Source organism: Heptranchias perlo, chromosome 6 (genome assembly GCF_035084215.1).
Source record: "Heptranchias perlo isolate sHepPer1 chromosome 6, sHepPer1.hap1, whole genome shotgun sequence".
Lineage (NCBI taxonomy): Eukaryota > Metazoa > Chordata > Chondrichthyes > Hexanchiformes > Hexanchidae > Heptranchias > Heptranchias perlo.
Window position 1 is genome coordinate 20,272,353 of NC_090330.1, and position 20,673 is coordinate 20,293,025.

Here is a 20,673-nt window from a genome sequence, read left to right on the forward strand (position 1 = left end):
CTGCTGTTCTCTTTTTATTAAAGCAAATTTGTGTCGATAGTTTTAATTTGGCGGTTCCTTCTATTTGAGAAGTCTATTATATCCCATTTAAACATTCCCCCCCTCCCCAAAAATTATAAGCTGTAGTACTAAAGTTTATTTCTAATGCGACCCTTTCGTGTATCATTCAAGTAATTTCTGTTAACAGGTTCTGTGGAGGTAAGACCATTGTTGGTGACTAGTTTCATGCTGTTTTAATTTTTTGGCCCAGGACTCTTTATTGGAAACAGAGTGTTTATTTATAGAACTTTACAAAGTAATGATTTTATTCATTATCACTGCAAGTTATTTTTTGTTTGGTTTTCTATTGGTACCGTTACGAATTGACTGTTCTCGTCTACTTTTCCCCCCTTTGCACGTGGTGCCTCACTGCAACTCTCTTTAAAAGGAACCGTTTCCACGGAGTCTAGGGACGGTGGACTGAAAATGGAAGGGTTCAAGAATACCGGTAAATCCACTAAAATGGAAAAGGATTACAAACAGAGAGACAGTACTGCACGGCTGAAAATGTTGTGGGCTAGTTGGAAGGTAAGAATCTCTCGTTCCTTCATGGAGAAATTGGGGGAGGAGAGAGAGAGAGAGAGAGAAACCCAAGAAAGAGAAACAAGTGGCATTTTATTATGGGGAAATGCGTTTTACACCAACATCACATAGTGAGGAACAAAGTGTTACTTTAAAAAAAATGGAACAGGGTTGTAGAGTTCCAATGCTAGATGTGACCAGTGCTACTATATTAAAAATCTATGTGCTATTTCAATCAAAAAAAAATTTATACTCATAAATGTAACCATTTTTAAGAATGTTGGATTATACCTTTTCCATGAGTGAAAATTAATAATGGCAACAAAAGTTTTTCCTCTGTTTTTGTTTTCTCCTCCCCAAAAGCATTGCATGGCTACCAAATGTATTGGGAATTTCTAGTACAGTAGGTATAATGTAATAATGGGAGGGGGCAGGAGAAGGAAGAAAAAACACTTTAATTACCATTACTAATTGACAAATAATTGGCCAGTCCTTAACAACAAAAAAAGGCTTCAACTAATGTGTAGTGATATGTAGTTACTTATGCAAACATGAAAATCTCTTCAAAATAAGGAAATTCTTGCTCTTGCAACCAAATTTCAGCTCCAGACTGTGGTTTAAAATGTATACAGAACTTTGTGTCCTAACTGTAATCTTGTTTATAAATCTGTAGTAAGAAAGTGTGCAAAAAAAAAAACATTTTTACAATAAGGACTAGTGACTTACAGAAAAGTGGCACAAATTACTTTTGTTACTTGCACCTGCAGCACAAATGGAAGGTGCTTATTATCTGGATGCCACTGTTTTATACCTAACTTATGTACTTTGATCTTCTCCATCTAACTTCTCTGTACTAATTCTAGATTATTGTTGAGTAAAATCAACTGGAATTGATTATAGTACAGGGTTTGAGGGGTTTAAGTGATCTCCAATGACAATAGTGCACCTGCAGCAGTTTATCCAATTATATGAACATTGAGAGTAGATTACAGCTTTTGTTTTGTTCTCCATTTTAATTCAGTATTTTTAAAGTTTGATATTGTTTACCAGGCATGAGAGCTATTGCCACAAAAAGTCACAAGGTGCTAACCAATTTCCACCTTCCTCTGTGACTTAATTCACTTCCTTCAGAATCCTGTAATTACATTCCAATGTGAACTTTTCAGAAAAAGAATGGATACAGTAGTGTAGTAGTTATGTTACTGGACTAGTAATCCACGTGAGTTCAAATCCAACCATTTGGAGGGAGGGGGGTGTTGTCATGTCTAGTCATCGGCCATCGTGAGTGTTGGGCAGGCTTGATGGACCAGATGGTCTTTTCCTGCCTTTCATTTTCGTATGTTTGTATCAGAAAAAATGATCATGAAGCGGTCAGATTTTTGTGCAAACCCAACTGGTTTCCTCTTTTCCCTCCTTCTTTATGGCTCCAATTCTCTTCCCTTTCCCTCCAATCTCAGCTATGTGTCTAAGACTCCTACAATGCATTTTCCACAAACTTCTAGATTATTCCAAACATGTGCACAACATAATGAAAATATGACTGACATTAAAAACTTGTAAAGAGAATAGTCAAATACATAACTGCTTATAAAAATGAAAGGATTGTTAATTAAGTGGCAACACCTTAATTTTGATTGCAGTGACTTTATCCCATTATCTGGCCGTGTACCATGATCTCTCAAATCGGGGAGGGCTTTTTAAATTTGTTCTTGGGATGTGCGTGATGCTGGTGAGGATGCATTTATTTTCTAACCCTAGTTGTCCTGAGGTGGAGGGCTGGCCTCCTTGAACTACTACCTAATATGACGAGGGCTGCAGGTGCTTTCCTGTATTTTAACTCCGACGTATGCCCATGTCAGGATGGTTTGTGCCTTGAGGTGATGATATTGTCCTTCCTGGTGGTAGATGTCGCAGCATTGGTAGGAGCTGTTGAAGTAGTTTGGTGAGTTGATGCAGCTTGGTCAGTTGATGCAGTGTGTCTTGTAGATAGTACATACTGCAGCAAGAGCAAGTTGGTGGTGGAGGGGATTGATTTTTGACAAGGTAGCACACAGGACACTATTGGAGAGGGTATAAAATTGAATTACAAACTGATTAGAAGGGAAGAATCTTAGCATCCTATTTGATCCCAAGCTGAGCTTTCGACCTATATCCTCTCCATAACAAAAACTACCAATTTCCAACTCTAAAATCGCCATCCTCTGCCCTAGCTCAGCCCATCCGCAGTTACATTTGTAACTGAAAATACAGGGTTGATGATAGAAAGGGCTTTTAGAAGCTTATGCAGTTGCTTCTGATGAGGAAATGCTGCTCAGCAAACTTTGACAGATGTTCGTTAAGTATTGTATTAGAAAACTAGATGAATTCTGAAACATCTCATGCAAGTAATCCAATAATTGAGGAAAGGATAATAAAAGCAGCACTTTCATCATCAGTTGGTTGGAAAAACAATGCTGTCCTGCGTACTTAATCATAGGTTTCCCCCTCCTCCATAAGCAAAGGAAATGCTTGCTATGTAGGGAGGCCGACTGCTAAAATCATGACTGGGCAGATGTTAGAGATTTGGTGCGGAAGTTTTGAAAGCTGCTTTGTCTGCAATCCTTCGGAGAAACAGGGCTGGTTTATAAAAGAGTGCTACAAGGTTTTTCATTCCCAACCTTTGTCCTGTTAAAACTCTGATCCAGTCACAAGGCCAACTTCTAATACTTCTTGAGGCCCTCCCACTTGCATAACTATGACTAGTTATATATTGAGTCTATACTTCTAATAAAAGTTTTAAAATTATGACATTTGTAGTTTTGGCTGGGATTCGGATGTTGGCAAAAACTCACGATTGCTGAAAACACTTAAAATTGGGTAAGATTATGAAAATCTTTGCAGATTTGTTCATTGTGGCTAATGTTTTACAGCTGCTGAATTTATGATCTGTTTGATTTTTTTTTTCCTACATGCATTTTAAAGCAATATTATGATACAAGAAAAGTGTAGGCAGTGTGTGTGAATATTTGCTGAAGAAATAGGTTGTAGCCAGAGTTAAGTTAATGGATTTGTAGGAAAATAATGGAAATTAAAAATTTGGCTTTTTAAAAAGAAAATCCAGCCCTCATCCAGCACAGATTCTTTCTTTGCAGCTCTTAAGGTGCATAACAGGAAAATTAGCGTATTACTTTTTAAAAAGTATTTTCTTTTTGCCTCCCTCTAACTAGGCGACTGTGTTGTGATTTAAAATTGTATGTTATTGCGGATGCTAACTCATGTCCTACCACAGCACGCTAATATACCATTGGAACACCAATGGAATCGTGCTCTGTCCTCGGACCATGGAATGTTGTTGTACCTTGTTACTAACAAGCTGTGCCTTTGGTTAAGGAATGATTTGTGATTTTTTTTTTCAAGTAATGTCTAATGTTAAACTTGTTCTGACATTCCAATGCAAGGCTCTGGAAAATGCTACTCAAATTGCTTCAAACCAATGTATAGGAGTGATTTTTTTTTCTTTCCGCTCTACATTAAATGTTCATCTCTGTAGAATACATGTTATAATTGAGCTTTTTTTTCCCCATCTGTTTGGGGAATGTGATCCATCTTGGTAAAAAGGCCATGTGTTCTCCCTGTGCCATAGTCCATCCACTGCTGGGATATGGGTGCTTCCCTGTTGTGTGGAAGTTACTGGCTGTTGCTTGGCATCTCCCTGTGTTGGCTGGTTTGGTAATTTACTGTAGGGGAAATTGTTTTGCAACACTCTGTCATATAGGGTGTAGTTTAGGTGTGATTTACTGTAATGCCCTACCTGTTCCCCAGTGTATCTTTGCAGTTTGTGTTTCTCTCATTTTCCCATTAACCCTTAATCAGCATCAGAGAGAACGAGTCTCTCGAGTGACAGTAACATCTTGACGTCTGGAGTGTAATAAGGCTATGAATACAAGCTGGGTTAATTTAACATTATATTCTTGTTCCTGTCTTTGCCCTCGATATTGCACTAACCCAGTTAATCTTTGGACCTAATGAAATGATCATCTTGCAAATGCAGTTTATTAGTGTAGTCTGTTTGAGGTCTTGCACTGAATGAACTGTGTGTGGCAATTCCTTCCCACCTGGCTATACTTACCACCGCTTACCATATCCAAACTTCCACGGTGGTAGTGTAGCTGTCATCACTAAGTTGCATCTTTTTGCCTCTCCTCGCCCCCAACTCCTGAATCCACCTTCAAGTATCTTGTCCTGCTTCCCTCCTTCGCTCCCCCCGCCCCTCCAACCTAACCACCTCTTGTGAAAATCCTTGTCTTGTACTACCCTTCCAAGCACTGCACAAACTTTTCTGAGATATCCTCCCTTAACCCCTGCACTGAACACCACCCCATTCCTGGTGACTTCAACCTACTCGTAGGCTTCTCTGTCCTCCTAGCCTCACTCAATCTCACAAAACGTTACCATCCATACCACTAGTCACCTCCTCAACTTCTCCAGCCTGGAGATCTGTCAGCAGCCTCATCTCCCTTACCACATACACTGCCTCTCCTCTTCTTTCCCCCCACCACTTCAACTGCTAAACCATATCTGCTGCTGTTAATCTGCTTAATAGTCCCTCATCTCTTCCTGTAACTGGTTGGGCCAAGGGCACTCCTGCAGTAATGTCCTGGAGCCACTCTGTTCCCATGGTTCCAATCATGGATCAGGCCGTCTGCAACCATTTCCTTGTATTCCTCATAACCCCTACCCACTTTATTCTGCCTCTGGCCCTTGGTTGCTTACAGCTGCACTTTCAAACTCCAACTGCCTACTCTTTGGTCCTCCATTCGTCATACCTTTGCAGCTGTTGATTTCCTCAACCATTCTCTTATCTCCACCTAAGGCCTTGTCCCCAGCTAAATCTTCACTCTGTCCAATCCCAGTCATTATCCTTGATACAGACCCCATTTCTGTTCCCTTGAATTCAACGGGTGCAGACATGGCATCTGGTGCACAATTTGCTTAGCCATCCATTGCCTGATCTGGCTGAGACCATATGAAGCTCTACAGGTCCTCGCTGTCCTTTGCTAAAACTGCCCACTACTCTGATCATCCTGGCTTTCCTTCACCGCTAACTATTTCCTTAAACTCTCTCCCCTACCCCCTCACCACTAAGAAGTAGAGGAGCTTATGGACTTCTTTTGTCACCAAGATCGAGACAATCTGTTCAGCTGCCTCTGCTGCTTCCCCCTTGCCCGCCAAGCCTCCCTCAGTTCCCCATCATACTCATGCGTCTCCAGTTTCTCTCCTGTCTCTGAGCTCCTCTCGTCTGAGACCCACCTCCTGCACCCTTCAGTTCCACTAAACTGCTAACTACCCAAATTCCCTTCCTCGCCCCCATGCTAGCTAACAATGTAAATGGATCCCCCTCCCTTTTTAAAACTGCTATAATCACATCAAAGAAAAACACACCCTCAGTGCCGATGTCCTTGCAAACAATTGTCCCACCTTCAACTTTCCTCTCAAGTCCTTGATCTCCCAGATCTGTGACCATCTCTTTTGCAATTTTCTGTTACAAATCTCTCCAGCTCTGTTTCCTCCCCTGATGACTGGTACATTATTTCCACCCCCCCACCCCCCCACCGCTGTCCTTTCTGCAGCCTTTGACACAGTCAACCCCACCATCCTCCTCCAACACCTCTCCTCCATTGTCGGTGCAACTGTTCTTTGTTGTACTCTTATCAATCTGATCGTAACCAGAACTTCTCGAACAATGGTTTCTCTTCCCAACGCTGCACCATCACCTCTACTCTTGGCCTCTCCTCTTCCATCATCTGCATCATGTGAGTGGGTGGGATGGGTGCAATAGCATAGTGGTTATGTTACTGGGCTAGTAATCCAGAGGCCTGGACTAAAATCCAGAGTCATGAGTTCAAATCCCGCCACGGCAGCTGGCGAATTTAAATTCAATTAATTAATTAAATTCAATTAATTAAATAAAAATCTGGAATTAAAATACTAGTATCAGTAATGATGGCCATGAAACTACCGGATTGTCGTAAAAACCCACCTGGTTCACTAATGTCCTTCAGGGAAGGAAGCCTGCCGCCCTTACCCGGTCTGGCCTATATGTGACTCCAGACCCACAGCAATGTGGTTGATTCTTAATTGCCCTCTGAAATGGCCTAGCAAGCCACTCAGTTGTAAAATCTCGCTACGAAAAGTCATAATAAGAATAAAACCGGACGGACCACCCGGCATCGGATCACTAGGCACCGGACACGACAACGGCAAAACACCAAGCCCAGTCGACCCTGCAAGGTCCTCCTAACTAACATCTGGGGACTTGTGCCAAAATTGGGAGAGCTGTCCCACAGACTAGTCAAGCAACAGCCTGACATAGCCATACTCACAGAATCATACCTTTCAGCCAACGTCCCAGACTCTTCCATCACCATCCCTGGGTATGTCCTGTCCCACCGGCAGGACAGACCCACCAGAGGTGGCGGTACAGTGATATACAGTCAGGAGGGAGTGGCCCTGGGAGTCCTCAACATTGACTCTGGACCCCATGAAATCTCAGGGCATCAGGTCAAACATGGGCAAGGAAACCTCCTGCTGATTACCACCTACCATCCTCCCTCAGCTGATGAATCAGTCCTCCTCCATGTTGAACACCACTTGGAGGAAGCACTGAGGGTAGCAAGGGCACAGAAGATACTCTGGGTGGCGGACTTCAATGTCCATCACCAAGAGTGGCTTGGTCGCACCACTACTGACCGAGCTGGCCGAGTCCTGAAGGACATAGCAGCCAGACTGGGCCTGCGGCAGGTGGTGAGCGAACCAACACGAGGGAAAAACTTACTTGACCTCGTCCTCAACCTGTCGCAAATGCATCTGTCCATGACAGTATTGGTAGGAGTGACCACCGCACAGTCCTCGTGGAGATGAAATCCCGTCTTCGCACTGAGGACACCATCCAACGTGTTGTGTGGCACTACCACCGTGCTAAAAGGATAGATTTAGAACGGATCTAGCAGCTCAAAACTGGGCATTACCAACAAGCCAGGGGATCAACCCTGGTTCAATGAGGAGTGTAGAAGAGTATGTCAGGAGCAGCACCAGGCGTACCTAAAAATGAGGTGCCAACCTGGTGAAGCTACAACTCAGGACTACATGCATGCTAAACAGCGGAAGCAACATGCTATAGACAGAGCTAAGCGATTCCACAACCAACGGATCAGATCAAAGCTCTGCAGTCCTGCCACATCCAGTTGTGAATGGTGGTGGACAATTAAACAACTAACGGGAGGAGGAGGCTCTGCAAACATCCCCATTCTCAATGATGGCGGAGTCCAGCACGTGAGTGCAAAAGACAAGGCTGAAGCGTTTGCAACCTTCTTCAGCCAGAAGTGCCGAATGGATAATCCATCTCAGCCTCCTCCCGATATCCCCACCATCACGGAAGCCAGTCTTCGGCCAATTCGATTCACTCCACGTGATATCAAGAAACGGCTGAGTGCACTGGATACAGCAAAGGCTATGGGCCCCGACAACATCCCAGCTGTAGTGCTGAAGACTTGTGCTCCAGAACTAGCTGCGCCTCTAGCCAAGCTGTTCCAGTACAGCGACAACACTGGCATCCACCCGACAATGTGGAAAATTGCCCAGGTATGTCCTGTCCACAAAAAGCAGGACAAATCCAATCCGGCCAATTACCGCCCCATCAGTCTACTCTCAATCATCAGCAAAGTGATGGAAGGTGTCGTCGACAGTGCTATCAAGCGGCACTTACTCACCAATAACCTGCTCACCGATGCTCAGTTTGGGTTCTGCCAGGGCCACTCAGCTCCAGACCTCATTACAGCCTTGGTCCAAACATGGACAAAAGAGCTGAATTCCAGAGGTGAGGTGAGAGTGACTGCCCTTGACATCAAGGCAGCATTTGACCGAGTGTGGCACCAAGGAGCCCTAGTAAAATTGAAGTCAATGGGAATCAGGGGGAAAACTCTCCAGTGTCTGGAGTCATACCTAGCACAAAGGAAGATGGTAGTGGTTGTTGGAGGCCAAGCATCTCAGCCCCAGGGCATTGCTGCAGGAGTTCCTCAGGGCAGTGTCCTAGGCCCAACCATCTTCAGCTGCTTCATCACTGACCATCCCTCCATCATAAGGTCAGAAATGGGGATGTTCGCTGATGACTGCACAGTGTTCAGTTCCATTCGCAACCCCTCAGATAATGAAGCAGTGCCTGCCCGCATGCAGCAAGACCTGGACAACATCCAGGCTTGGGCTGATAAGTGGCAAGTAACGTTTGCGCCAGATAAGTGCCAGGCAATGACCATCTCCAACAAGAGAGAGTCTAACCACCTCCCCTTGACATTCAACGGCATTACCATCGCCGAATCCCCCACCATCAACATCCTGGGGGTCACCATTGACCAGAAACTGAACTGGACCAGCCATATAAATACTGTGGCTACGAGAGCAGGTCAGAGGCTGGGTATTCTGCGGCGAGTGACTCACCTCCTGACTCCCCAAAGCCTTTCCACCATCTACAAGGCACAAGTCAGGAGTGTGATGGAATACTCTCCACTTGCCTGGATGAGTGCAGCTCCAACAACACTCAAGAAGCTCGACACCATCCAAGATAAAGCAGCCCGCTTGATTGGCACCCCATCCACCACCCTAAACATTCACTCCCTTCACCACCGGCGCACTGTGGCTGCAGTGTGCGCCATCCACAGGATGCACTGCAGCAACTCGCCAAGGCTTCTTCGACAGCACCTCCCAAACCCGCGACCTCTACCACCTAGAAGGACAAGGGCAGCAGGCGCATGGGAACAACACCACCTGCACGTTCCCTTCCAAGTCACACGCCATCCCGACTTGGAAATATATCGCCGTTCCTTCATTGTCGCTGGGTCAAAATCCTGGAACTCCCTTCCTAACAGCACTGTGGGAGAACCGTCACCACACGGACTGCAGCGGTTCAAGAAGGCAGCTCACCACCACCTTCTCGAGGGCAATTAGGGATGGGCAATAAATGCCGGCCTTGCCCGCAACGCCCACATCCCGTGAACGAATAAAAAAAAAAACGTCCACATTCAAGCTGATGACACCCAATTTTACCCCTGTACCACCTCTCGACCCATCCACTGCCTTTGTGCTTGTACCCATTTGGACAAATGGCGAGTATTCCATCATACTCCTGTTGTGCCTTGTTTGTAGGTAGTTTTGGGGAGTCTGGAGGTGAGCCAGTCGCGATAGAATACCCAGCCTCTGACCAGCTGTAGCAGCCATGGTATTTATTTGGCTGGTCCAGTTGAGATTTTGGTCAATGGTGCCCTCCATCTTGCCTCCCCTCCTTAAGGATGTTGATGGTGGGAGACTCAGTAACATATTGCCATTGAATTTGAAGAGGAGGTGGTTAGGTGCTCTCTCTTTGGAGGTGGTTGCCAAGCACCTGGTGCTTGTCTGACACCTGGTCTTGGATAAGCTGCAATTTTCTCCAGCTATATGTCTGGAAGACTGAAGCCACCTTCTTTAGACCCTGTCATAAACTCCATACCTCTGCTGCCGATTACATCCCCCTCCCGGCCACACTCGGGCTGAACAAGACTCTGCACCCTTGATGTCTTACCCCAATCTGACCTTCTAACCCCATCATAACTGCCTACTACCACCTCGGTAACATCGCCCGCCTGCACCCCTACCTCAGCCCATCTACTGCTGAAACTATCGTTCATGCTGTTGCCGCTTGGAGACTTGCCTATTCCAGCAGTAACCTTGCTGATCTCCCATCCTCCGTAAACTTCAGCTCATCTGAAACTTTGTCTGTATCTTATCCTGCACTAAGTTCTGCTCATCCATCATCCATGTTCTTCCCTTACAGGTAACTGGCTCCCAGTCTCCCAATGCCTCAAATTTAAAATTCCCATCTGCTTGTTTAAATACCTCCATTGCCTCACACCTCTTTATCTTTAACCTCCTTATCTTTAACCTCCTTGTGTTACAACCCCAACCACCCAAAAAAAAACTTGCTGTTCTTCTGACTCATCTACCTCTTTTTGCCCACCTCCCTTTGCTCATCTATTGGTGGCTGTGCCTTCAGGTACCTAAGCCCTGCACTCTGGATTCCTTTCCTAAACCACTCTTTGCACCCCCTTACAATCTTTTAAGACCCTCCTTTAAAACCTGCCTCTTTGACCAAACTTTTGGTCACTCCTCCTGATACCTACTTTTGCAAAGTGTCCTTGCCTCTGAAGTGCCCTGGGATGTGTTTTCCTACTTTTAAAGCTGCTGTATAAATGCAAGTTGCTGGTGGTTTTTTTTTCTTACTGTGGTGGCTGGTGCAAATAATTGATGAACTATTTTGGAATAGCTATGAAGGTGAGCTGTCCAGAAAATTGTGTGCCAACTCTTTCAAGGTTACTGATATTCCATCTGTGATTTATCATTATTAAGTGGAGTCATGCTTTAAAAAAAGTGAATTAAAAAAAAAAAATTCCACCAAGAGTTGGATATACAGGTGCATGCTTCAGGCTTATACATAGTACTATACAGTTTGAAGTTTTCATTAGCATGGGCACTGTATTTCAAATTCCACTTGCTGCAAATGTACAAATATATTCCGTGAATACATAATATCATGTATAAACTTGACCACATGAACAATGGTCCACAGGATAACGTGTAATACAGTGAAACCTGTAAATTAGGGACACCAAAGGGACTTGCATCAGGTATCCTTATTTTCAAAATGGTCATTGTATGTACAGTAAACCAGATGAGCCAAATATCCTGGGATTGGCTATATCTCCTGCAGCATTCCTTTTTTTTTTTCACCCTCACCTGGGATCATGCCCAATTCTGGAGCCCTGCCAGCGAGATGTGAGTTCAGTTCATTTTCTGTTCGTTGTTTCCCAGTTCATTGCCCTCCCGGGGTCCTTTTCCATTGAGGGAGGGAGGGATGTTCTGATCTTGGGATCTGCTACGTTGGCAGCCTGCATGGGGTGAGGTGGCTACTGTAGGGCCAGAGTGCCTGGGAGACCCCAGGCAAATTGTAGGGGATTAACGTCCTGCAGATCCCTGTCCAGGAACCCCTCCCTCCGTGTGCTGCAGCTGCTAATGTTTGAAGTGCTTGGGTAGGGGGCTGACATGATAGTGGAGAGGGATGTGGAAATTTTGTTCATTTGCTGTAGTACAGTACAGTGAAACCTGTACAAACGGACACCTGCAAAAAATGGACACTTATTGCCCTGTGCAGTTCCTGGCTTTTGTGGAATTGGGAGTTCTTTACCCAGCATCCATAGCGGCAGAGAAACTGCTCTATCCCTGGGATAGAGCCATGCAAGCTTTCAATCCCAGAAATAAAGCGTTTTTTCTGCCGCTATGGATGCTGAGTAAAGAGATCTCCAATCCACAAAAGCAGTTTCTTTCACCCGCTGTTGCCTTATGCTGACCTACATGTCCTGTGTTTTAAGTTGTAAACTGACTTGATGCATTGAAGGCTGACCGTAGTTGGTAATTTGCGAGTGTCTGGGTTTCAAGGTGCAGCTTGTATCTATTACAGTGTTGTAAGTTATTTGGGACTGTCAATAAGTGTCCATTTTTTGGGGGTGTCTGTTCACCTTTCACTGCACTGTACTGCAGCAAATACAGAATTTCTACATTATTAGTTTAGGTTCTATAATCCAGTGAAATCTGTTAACTCTTGCTTCTGTTTTAATTTTACTTAACTTGATTTATGGCTTGTAACCAATGCGGCACATATAGGGGGGTAAAACTGACTGACCCATCAGTCAGCTTCAGCTGCATTTAATTTTTCACCTAGCAGTTCTGCTCAAATACTGTGATTGTATACATGTGGAATTGTTGTCTTCTATTTAGATGGCCTTAACTAAGAAAAGCCTATGCTATTACTTTCTATAGATTGTTATTAAAACTGGCTACATATCCTGGATCTGAAGTCTTGGTGACACATAAATTGCATGTTGAATGAATTATGTTTCATTTTGTTTCCAGTTAGATTTGGTTTTTTTTTAATAAAAATAGGAAATGCTGGTAATACACAGCGGGTCCATCAGTAAGTCTGGGGTGAGGGAAGAATGGTCAGTGAAATCTGATGAAGCATCTCAACATAAAATGTTAACAACACCTGCAATGTATTTCCATTATTTTCTGATTTTTTTATTTCCAGCATGTGTTTTTCTTAAATCTCTACTATTTTTATGCTCAGGGTGTTGATTGTGAAAGCAACAAACTGAGGCCCAGTGATTGCGACATGTCAGCTGTCAGATACAACCATGGATTCGATGTTGAAGCTGATGAGTGAGTAAATGCTTTATTACTGCTTTTCACAACAGAAGCTTGAAGGTGGATTGTGATTCTCTTTCTTCTTTGTTTCCCCCACCTGAAATGATCATCAATTTCTTCACATGACTAAAGAAATGAGTGCAGTTCTTTAAGTACATTTTTATTTGTGAACATTTATTGTATTCCATACAATTTGCCTGTCAAAACTTGAGGCTTATGATTATTGTTTTCAGATGGTTAATGTTTTCCAACTAATGACTAAGCTAAATGATGGTTACAAAATCTCACTGACCAAGATAGAAATTTAGGGACCTCAGACAGATTGCCTTCTTTCAAAGTTAAGTTGGTTAATCTGAGACTTTGTGTCCAAGTGACACAAATTTGAACCAAGTGGTGCAGAGTGTTAGTGTTCCAGTGCACCCTATTATAGGTTTGAATGTAAGTGTTCATTGTCAGTGTATCAGCATTAGTTTAAACTGTTTGTGCTGTATTTTTTTTAAAAAAGTGAACTTCTATTTTTTTTATGGAAATGCTTGAAATGATTATTATTGCATCACTTAGTTCTGTTTCTCTGATATAGTTTATTTGATCTATTAGGGAGCTTTTAAAAAGGTTCCATGTGGAAAAGCTTCTTCAAGTCTCGGTTTTGTTTTGACTTATTTTTCCTCCTCGCACAACTCAGTTGAAATCTGGAACTTTTGGAATGGCAATTTGCTGGTGCAAGGGAACTTTCATTGTAATACTGGATGTGCTGCCTTCTATTGCTTCTAGCCCCATATAAATTATATTTATGCAATGTATCCTGCAATTTGTATTAATTGTGGACTGTTGATCTGTAGACTTATTGTATTTGGCTTTCAATAAAATTGCTAGATGGTCAGAGCGATAGTGTTTACAGGATGTATTATACCCAAACATTAGCATAGCATACGCTTTCAAAAATATCGTAATGGAAGGTAACTAGCTTCCTTCAATATTACCTATCACACACGTGCTTTATACTTCTTCCACCTCCCCAGGCCTGTTCTGTGCCCCCCCACCCTGGATCAGATTGCAACTCCCCATAACAGGAATTAAACCTATGTATTTCAGGTTTTGTGTATGTTACTGCATCACTGCTAGGTATGGTAGGAGAGAGGTAGGTTAACAAAGGTGTAGGGATGGGGAAAGAAGGAAAAGTGACTAATAAATTACTTTTTGAATCGATTATTGTATTTGTCTGTAAAGCTGAAGTAATGGGAGGAGCAGGGAAAGTGAGGGACAAAACACCTAACTTCCATTGAGAGTAGCTCCTCATAGTTTGTGCAGAATTTTATTTTTATTAATGTTTAGCTAAAGTACTCTCATTTTAAAATGTAGTCTTCAGGATTCAAAGCACATTTCAATACTCCATGTGTGTGGTTTACCTAATAGCAGCATTAATTTCTCACCCATGTTGGATGGTTGCAAATATGATCAACTGCTTCCAAGGTGATGACATTCAGCTTGTGAAGTTGACCAGTTTCAGCATTCTCTTCACGCCATCCTAATCTGAAACTTATCTCTCTACTTTTTGCTGAACAAAAAGTTGATCCAGTTCTATTCATGCCTGATGTTGTACGGCTAGAAGTGAATCATAGAATTATAGAAAGGTTACAGCAAGGAAGGAGGCCAATCAGCCCATCAAGTCCGCGCCAGCTCCATGCAAAAGCAATCCAGCTAGACCCACTCCCTCATCCCCTCCCCGTAACCCTGCAAATTTTTTCCTTTCAAGTACTTATCCAGTTCCCTTTTGAAGGCCATGATTGAATCTGCCTCCACCACCCTCTTGGGCAGTGCATTCCAGATCTTGACCACTTACTGTGTTTATATATAAAAAAAGTTTTCCTCATCACCTTTGGTTCTTTTGCCAATCACCTTAAATCTGTGTCCTCTTCCGCCAATGGGAACAGATTCTCTCTATCTACTCTGTCTGGACCCTTCATTATTTTGAATACCTCGATCAGATCTCCTCGCCACCGTCTCTGTTCCAAGGAGAACAACCCCAGCTACAGGTGAAGTGCCTGAAGATTGGAGGGTAGCAAATGTTGTGCCTTTGTTTAAGAAGGGCGGCAGGGAAAAGCCTGGGAACTACAGACCGGTGAGCCTGACATCTGTAGTGGGTAAGTTGTTGGAGGGTATTCTGAGGGACAGGATCTACAGGCATTTGGAGAGGCAGGGACTGATTAGGAACAGTCAGCATGGTTTTGTGAGAGGAAAATCATGTCTCACGAATTTGATGGAGTTTTTTGAAGGGGTAACCAAGAAGATAGATGAGGGCTGTGCAGTAGACGTGGTCTACATGGACTTCAGCAAAGCCTTTGACAAGGTACCGCATGGTAGGTTGTTACATAAGGTTAAATCTCACTGGATCCAAGGTGAGGTAGCCAATTGGATACAAAATTGGCTTGAAGACAGAGGGTGGTTGTAGAGGGTTGTTTTTCAGACTGGAGGCCTGTGTCCAGCGGTGTGCCTCAGGGATTGGTGCTGGGTCCGCTGTTATTTGTTATTTATATTAATGATTTGGATGAGAATTTAGGAGGCATGGTTAGTAAGTTTGCAGATGACACCAAGATTGGTGGCATTGTGGACAGTGAAGAAGGTTATCTAGGATTGCAACGGGATCTTGATAAATTGGGCCAGTGGGCCGATGAATGGCAGATGGAGTTTAATTTAGATAAATGTGAGGTGATGCATTTTGGTAGATCGAATCGGGCCAGGACCTACTTCGTTAATGGTAGGGCTTTGGGGAGAGTTATAGAACAAAGAGATCTAGGAGTACAGGTTCCTAGCTCCTTGAAAGTGGAGTCACGGGTGGATAGGGAGGTGAAGAAGGCATTCAGCATGCTTGGTTTCATTGGTCAGAACATTGAATACAGGAGTTGGGGTGTCTTATTGAAGTTGTACAAGACATTAGTAAAGCCACACTTGGAATACTATGAACAGTTCTGGTCACCCTATTATAGAAAGGATATTATTTAAACTAGAAAGAGTGCAGAAAAGATTTACTAGGATGCTACCGGGACTTGATGGTTTGACTTATAGGGAGAGGTTAGATAGACTGGGACTTTTTTCCCTGGAGAGTAGGAGGTTAAGGGGTGATCTTATAGAAGTCTATAAAATAATGAGGGGCATAGATAAGGTCGATAGTCAAAATCTTTTCCCAAAGGTAGGGGAGTCTATAACAAGGGGGCATAGATTTAAGGTGAGAGGGGAGAGATACAAAAGGGTCCAGAGGGGCAATTTTTTCACTCAAAGGGTGGTGAGTGTCTGGAACGAGCTGCCAGAGGCAGTAGTAGAGGCGGGTACAATTTTGTCTTTTAAAAAGCATTTGGACAGTTACATGGGTAAGATGGGTATAGAGGGATATGGGCCAAGTGCAGGCAATTGGGACTAGCTTAGTGGTATAAACTGGGCGACATGGACATGTTGGGCCGAAGGGCCTGTTTCCATGTTGTAACTTCTATGATTCTCTAGTTTATCCACGTAACTGAAGTCCCTCATCTCTGGAATCATTCTAGTAAATCTCTTCTGCACCCTTTCTAAGGCCTTCACATCTTTCCTGAAGTGCAGTGCCCAGAACCGAACACAATACTCCAGTTGTGGCTGAACGAGTGTTTAAAAAGGTTCATCATGACTTCTGTACTTTTTTGTATTGTATGCTTCTATTTATAAAGCCCAGGATCTTGTATGCTTTTTTAACCACTTTCTCAACCTGCCTGCCATCTTTAGCGATTTGTGCACATATACCCCCAGATCTCTCTGTTCCTGTACCCCTTTTAGAGTTGTGCCCTCTAGTTTATGTTGCTTCTCCTCTTTCTTCCTACCGAAATGTATCACTTTGCATTTTGGCCTGTAGCTAAACGTAATATAGTGACTATATGAAACCAGAGTTGACTGGTCACAGTAACTGCCTACCTTGGAATTGTTGCTAAAGTTATTTTGCCTATACTGCTGTTCCTGAATCCTTTTCAAAGCGTAGAATGAAACCTGACTCTTTTCTTTCCTTTCCCAATGTCTCTAGTAATAAAGTGACAGCCCAATGAGACTGGGAAATCATCGGATTTGCTAAGCAAAAGTAGGTTGCCCTGGGTTGCACTGGTTCACCTCCTAGTGGGTGGCTTGAGGCTTTGGCAAGTATGTTTTTGAGGCGGTGGTCGCCTGTCCCCACACGAGGTGACTGAATGCGAAGAGAGGGAAATTTTATCCTCTCTCCCATTCTCTATCAAGAGATACGAGCTCTTGTTCTTTTTAAAAACTGGACATGCTGCCCAGTTTTTATGAACAACAAAAGACACCTGATTAGTGTTGTTCCCCAAACTAAGTCCAACCCCTCTTTGTTTATTGTACACCTAGTCTTGCTTAGATTTGATGACTTGAGCGATACAACAATCTATTGTGACCAAGAAACTTAAAAAGGTGAGATGGTAATTCAGATCCTTTTGAGATTAGTTGTTGTGCTTTGACTAAGGAATTGAGCTTTTTTTTTTCCCTCCCCATGTTAAATGGATTGATTTTTAGAGGGTACTGAATGTGTTGTTAATATTGCAAGTATCATGCATTCCAGTTGGCTTTAGCTACAGACTTGTGTCAAAACAAGTCTGCTTAGTGTTAGCTTGGTAAAGAAAATCCATAATTGTATGAAGTCGCTAAGTACTTGTACTGCCTCGGGCTATGTTTTTGTTTAGTCTGCTAAATATATTTAAAATGGATGTGTGAACACTCTTTGCAGTGTACTTTCCTTTTTGATTTTCATGTGGAACAAGATTGCTAGCAAAATCCATTGTGAACAAAGATACCACATGCTGTTTTTAAAAAAAAATCCTGACTGTTTTGCATACAGTATTTGCAATGTAGTCTTTGTGTTTGTAAACTTGACTTGTGTCCAAAGACAATCACAATTGATAGCTCAAGTGCACAGTATCTCGACCACAAATTTTGTCCAGGCCATAGTCTTTTGAGATTGGTGCAGCCATTAATTTTAGAAGTATTTATTACACTGTAAATAGCATACAGTGGCTGTAACAACTTTTTGGAGTACTGATTTTACTCTTCTGGCAGTTTCAGTGATGACATGGAAGCCAAAGTGCAAATAGATGATGGAAAAATGGAATGTATTGGACCAGACACCTGGTATAAGTAAGTGTGAATTTTAATTGTATAACAAAATGTGATGTCAATAAAAGCCCTTTGTTTCCTGTTGATGCAGTGCCTTCGATTAGTGTTTTTATTGTAAGCTTTTTAATATTCTAGCTGCAAGTAGTCGATCTTAGTATTGTACTTTCAATTAGGTTTTTGTACAATGAAGGAGGCTGAAAAGGTAGTGTAATTAATGCAAAAACAGATTTCTTGCATTTAAAGCAAAGAATATGTTTTCCAGTGTATGTAGTGGGAAGAAACTGTGTTGGGGGAAGTGGATGACTAAGCATTCTAGTGGAAAGAGAATCAACAAAGCAAAAGACAGTGAATTAAACATTTGTTTTTGCATAGTTAACATTTAGAAGCATAACTGATTAGGTAAGAGGCTTGTATGAAGAGGGATTACTATGGATATGATCTGGCTGTCTTTGTGTGTTCCCTTTTAACTTTGTGGACTGTGACTGAAAGTGATATTTATGCTGCTTCACACTCTGGTATTACAAATACGTTTTTTAAAAAATAAAATGCTGTTCTGATCAACTAGGTGTGATGTGTAGAAACTCATCACCATCTTGATTCTCCAAACCAAAACTGCTGAGATATCTAGAGGTAGTTTGTTTTCCCAGTATTGAGGGGTGTGTGTGTCTCGTCAAACCCAGAGGGCTTAAATATTGATTGATAAGAGCAAATTCTAGGACCTTTCCCTCCCTCCCCCATGTGGGAGCGCTGCTGGATTCAAAAACCATGCAGCTCGCCAGCTTCTCAAAGCATTGCCCAGCCAAGATCATTCTGGGTAAATCATTAACAACAGTGCTCCCTGAAGTATTGTGGGCCTGCCTGGTTTAGGTATTGGAGTCTGCCACAGATTGTTGTCCATTCCAATCTGCCATCATCAGACATATTGTTTGGAGTTAACGCTAGCCCAAAGAGTTACTCCCCTCACCAAAACTCAGATAGTCACTAATTGGCTATTGGACAATTAATGAAAAAGAAAAGAGAGACTTGCATTTGTATAGCGCCTTTCATGACCTCAGAACATCCCAAAGCGCTTTGCAGCCAATTAAATGTTTTTTTGAAGTGTTGTCACTGTTATAATGTAGGAAATGTGGCAGCCAATTTGCACACAGCAAGATCTCTCAAACAGCAATGTGATAATGACCAGCTAATCTGTTTGTGATGTTGGTTGAGGGATAAATAATGGCCAGGACACTAGGGAGAACTCCCCTGCTCTTTGAAATAGTGCCATGGGATCTTTTACGTCCATCTGAGTGGGCAGACGGGGCCTTGGTTTAACGTCTCATCCAAAAGATGGTACCTCTGATAGTGTAGCACTCCCACAGTAGTGCACTGGAGTGTGGGCCTAGATTTTGTGCAGGACTTGAACCCACAACCATCTGACTCAGTGATGAGAGTGTTACCACTGAGCCATGGCTGACACATAAAGGGCATGGGTTTAAGCCCTCACCTGATGGACAATAGGTAGTAAGAACTCCTCGTGTGTGGCCTGGGGAGTTGTGCTGCTCACCATTCAATGTTAATGCAATGCCGGAGCCATCCTTGCTATGTAATGGACGCATACCAACAAATGGTTCTGCCAGGTGTAGTGTGGAGCATCAGCAGTAGCTGCTTGCCCCTCCATGCAGAGTGCCAAGCCCTGCATGTATGAGTATTTGTTGTTATACCTAGCCATCATATAACACCTTTTTTAGCTGCTGAAAGAGATTCCTCATCAGTTGGTGGCCAGACATTCATCTTCATGATGAAAGGACCTTTTGCAAGACAGCTTGTGACATGCCAGTAGCCATGATGTCCCCCCAATGCTGTGGCTTATTTGGTCTTCATTTGAGGGGTTTGGCACAGAAATGTGCCTGCCTTGAGGCTGACACTTTTCCTCCAGGGTGCTTGGTGATGGGTTGGTCAGAGATGTCCCTCAGTGCAAAAGTTCCTTTTTTTGCCACAAATCTGCTTTACAGTAGATTTTGGATCGTGCACTTGAGATGAAAGAAGCCCTTCTGTTGCATGCCTAGTCATCTGGACCATGATGGAAAAATTTTTGGACACATATTGTAATGCCATAAGTTTAACCTGCATTGGTGTCATTGAAAAATAATGTTCCCTTTGCCCTTTCTAAGTGAGGTCCTGAAACACGTTGATATCCACCAAGGCTTCCAGGTACCATATGAATCAACAATTGAGATACACCATTTTGTACCTTGCAAAAAAAATACATTCAAGAGCTCCTCTTGAGCTGTGTAAAATCCAAATCCTTCACATGGGGACACTCACCAAGTGAAGGATTTGGACCATGTCCTGCTAGGTAGTCCATTGCTAAGATGGTGAGTAGAGTGCACCGGATCACCAGATGATGCCATTTACAATACAAAATTTTCCAAAAGGAATGCTGCAATACTTTAAGGTTTGCCATCCAACACTTCATTGATTAAGACATTGAGTTGGAAGGGCGGTGGTGGACAAACTTGCTTCATTCCCCTTTTTTTAGAGGAATGTCCTCAGGTGAGTCTCCATCTATCCCTACATGGATCTTGCAGCTGGAGTACACATCCCTCACTGCTTTCCCCCCCCCCCCCCCCCCCAAAAAAAAAAATCAACATTAGGCCAAGAAAGATTGCATTTATATTGTGTATCTCTCAGAAGTGAACTCTGAATGAACTAGTTTGATGTGTGGTTAGT

General features: G+C 43.0%; 3 protein-coding genes across 4 annotated transcripts in view; 1 reads left to right on the forward strand and 2 right to left on the reverse strand.

The window, feature by feature from the left end:
- The window catches only part of fgl1b (fibrinogen like 1B), a 106,995-nt gene that overhangs the window by 25,359 nt on the left and 60,963 nt on the right, over positions 1–20,673 (reverse strand). The gene's annotated exons all lie outside the window — the stretch shown is intronic.
- tpte (transmembrane phosphatase with tensin homology) overlaps positions 90–20,673 on the forward strand; it is a 76,264-nt gene continuing 55,680 nt past the window's right edge. The window contains exons 1-4 of one of the 2 annotated variants that reach the window (XM_067985882.1): positions 90–198; positions 428–567; positions 12,749–12,840; positions 17,905–17,982. In XM_067985882.1, coding sequence (XP_067841983.1) covers positions 466–567; positions 12,749–12,840; positions 17,905–17,982 — 272 coding nt within the window. In that variant the 5' untranslated portion in view covers positions 90–198; positions 428–465. Of the gene's footprint in view, positions 199–427; positions 568–3,315; positions 3,418–12,748; positions 12,841–17,904; positions 17,983–20,673 lie in introns of those variants that run through there. The other variant, XM_067985883.1, reaches the window with a different exon arrangement.
- slc25a15a (solute carrier family 25 member 15a) overlaps positions 13,929–20,673 on the reverse strand; it is an 88,099-nt gene continuing 81,354 nt past the window's right edge. The window contains exon 7 of the mRNA XM_067985890.1: positions 13,929–14,427. Within this exon, the coding sequence (XP_067841991.1) occupies positions 14,408–14,427 (20 nt within the window). The 3' untranslated portion in view covers positions 13,929–14,407. The remainder of the gene's footprint in view (positions 14,428–20,673) is intronic.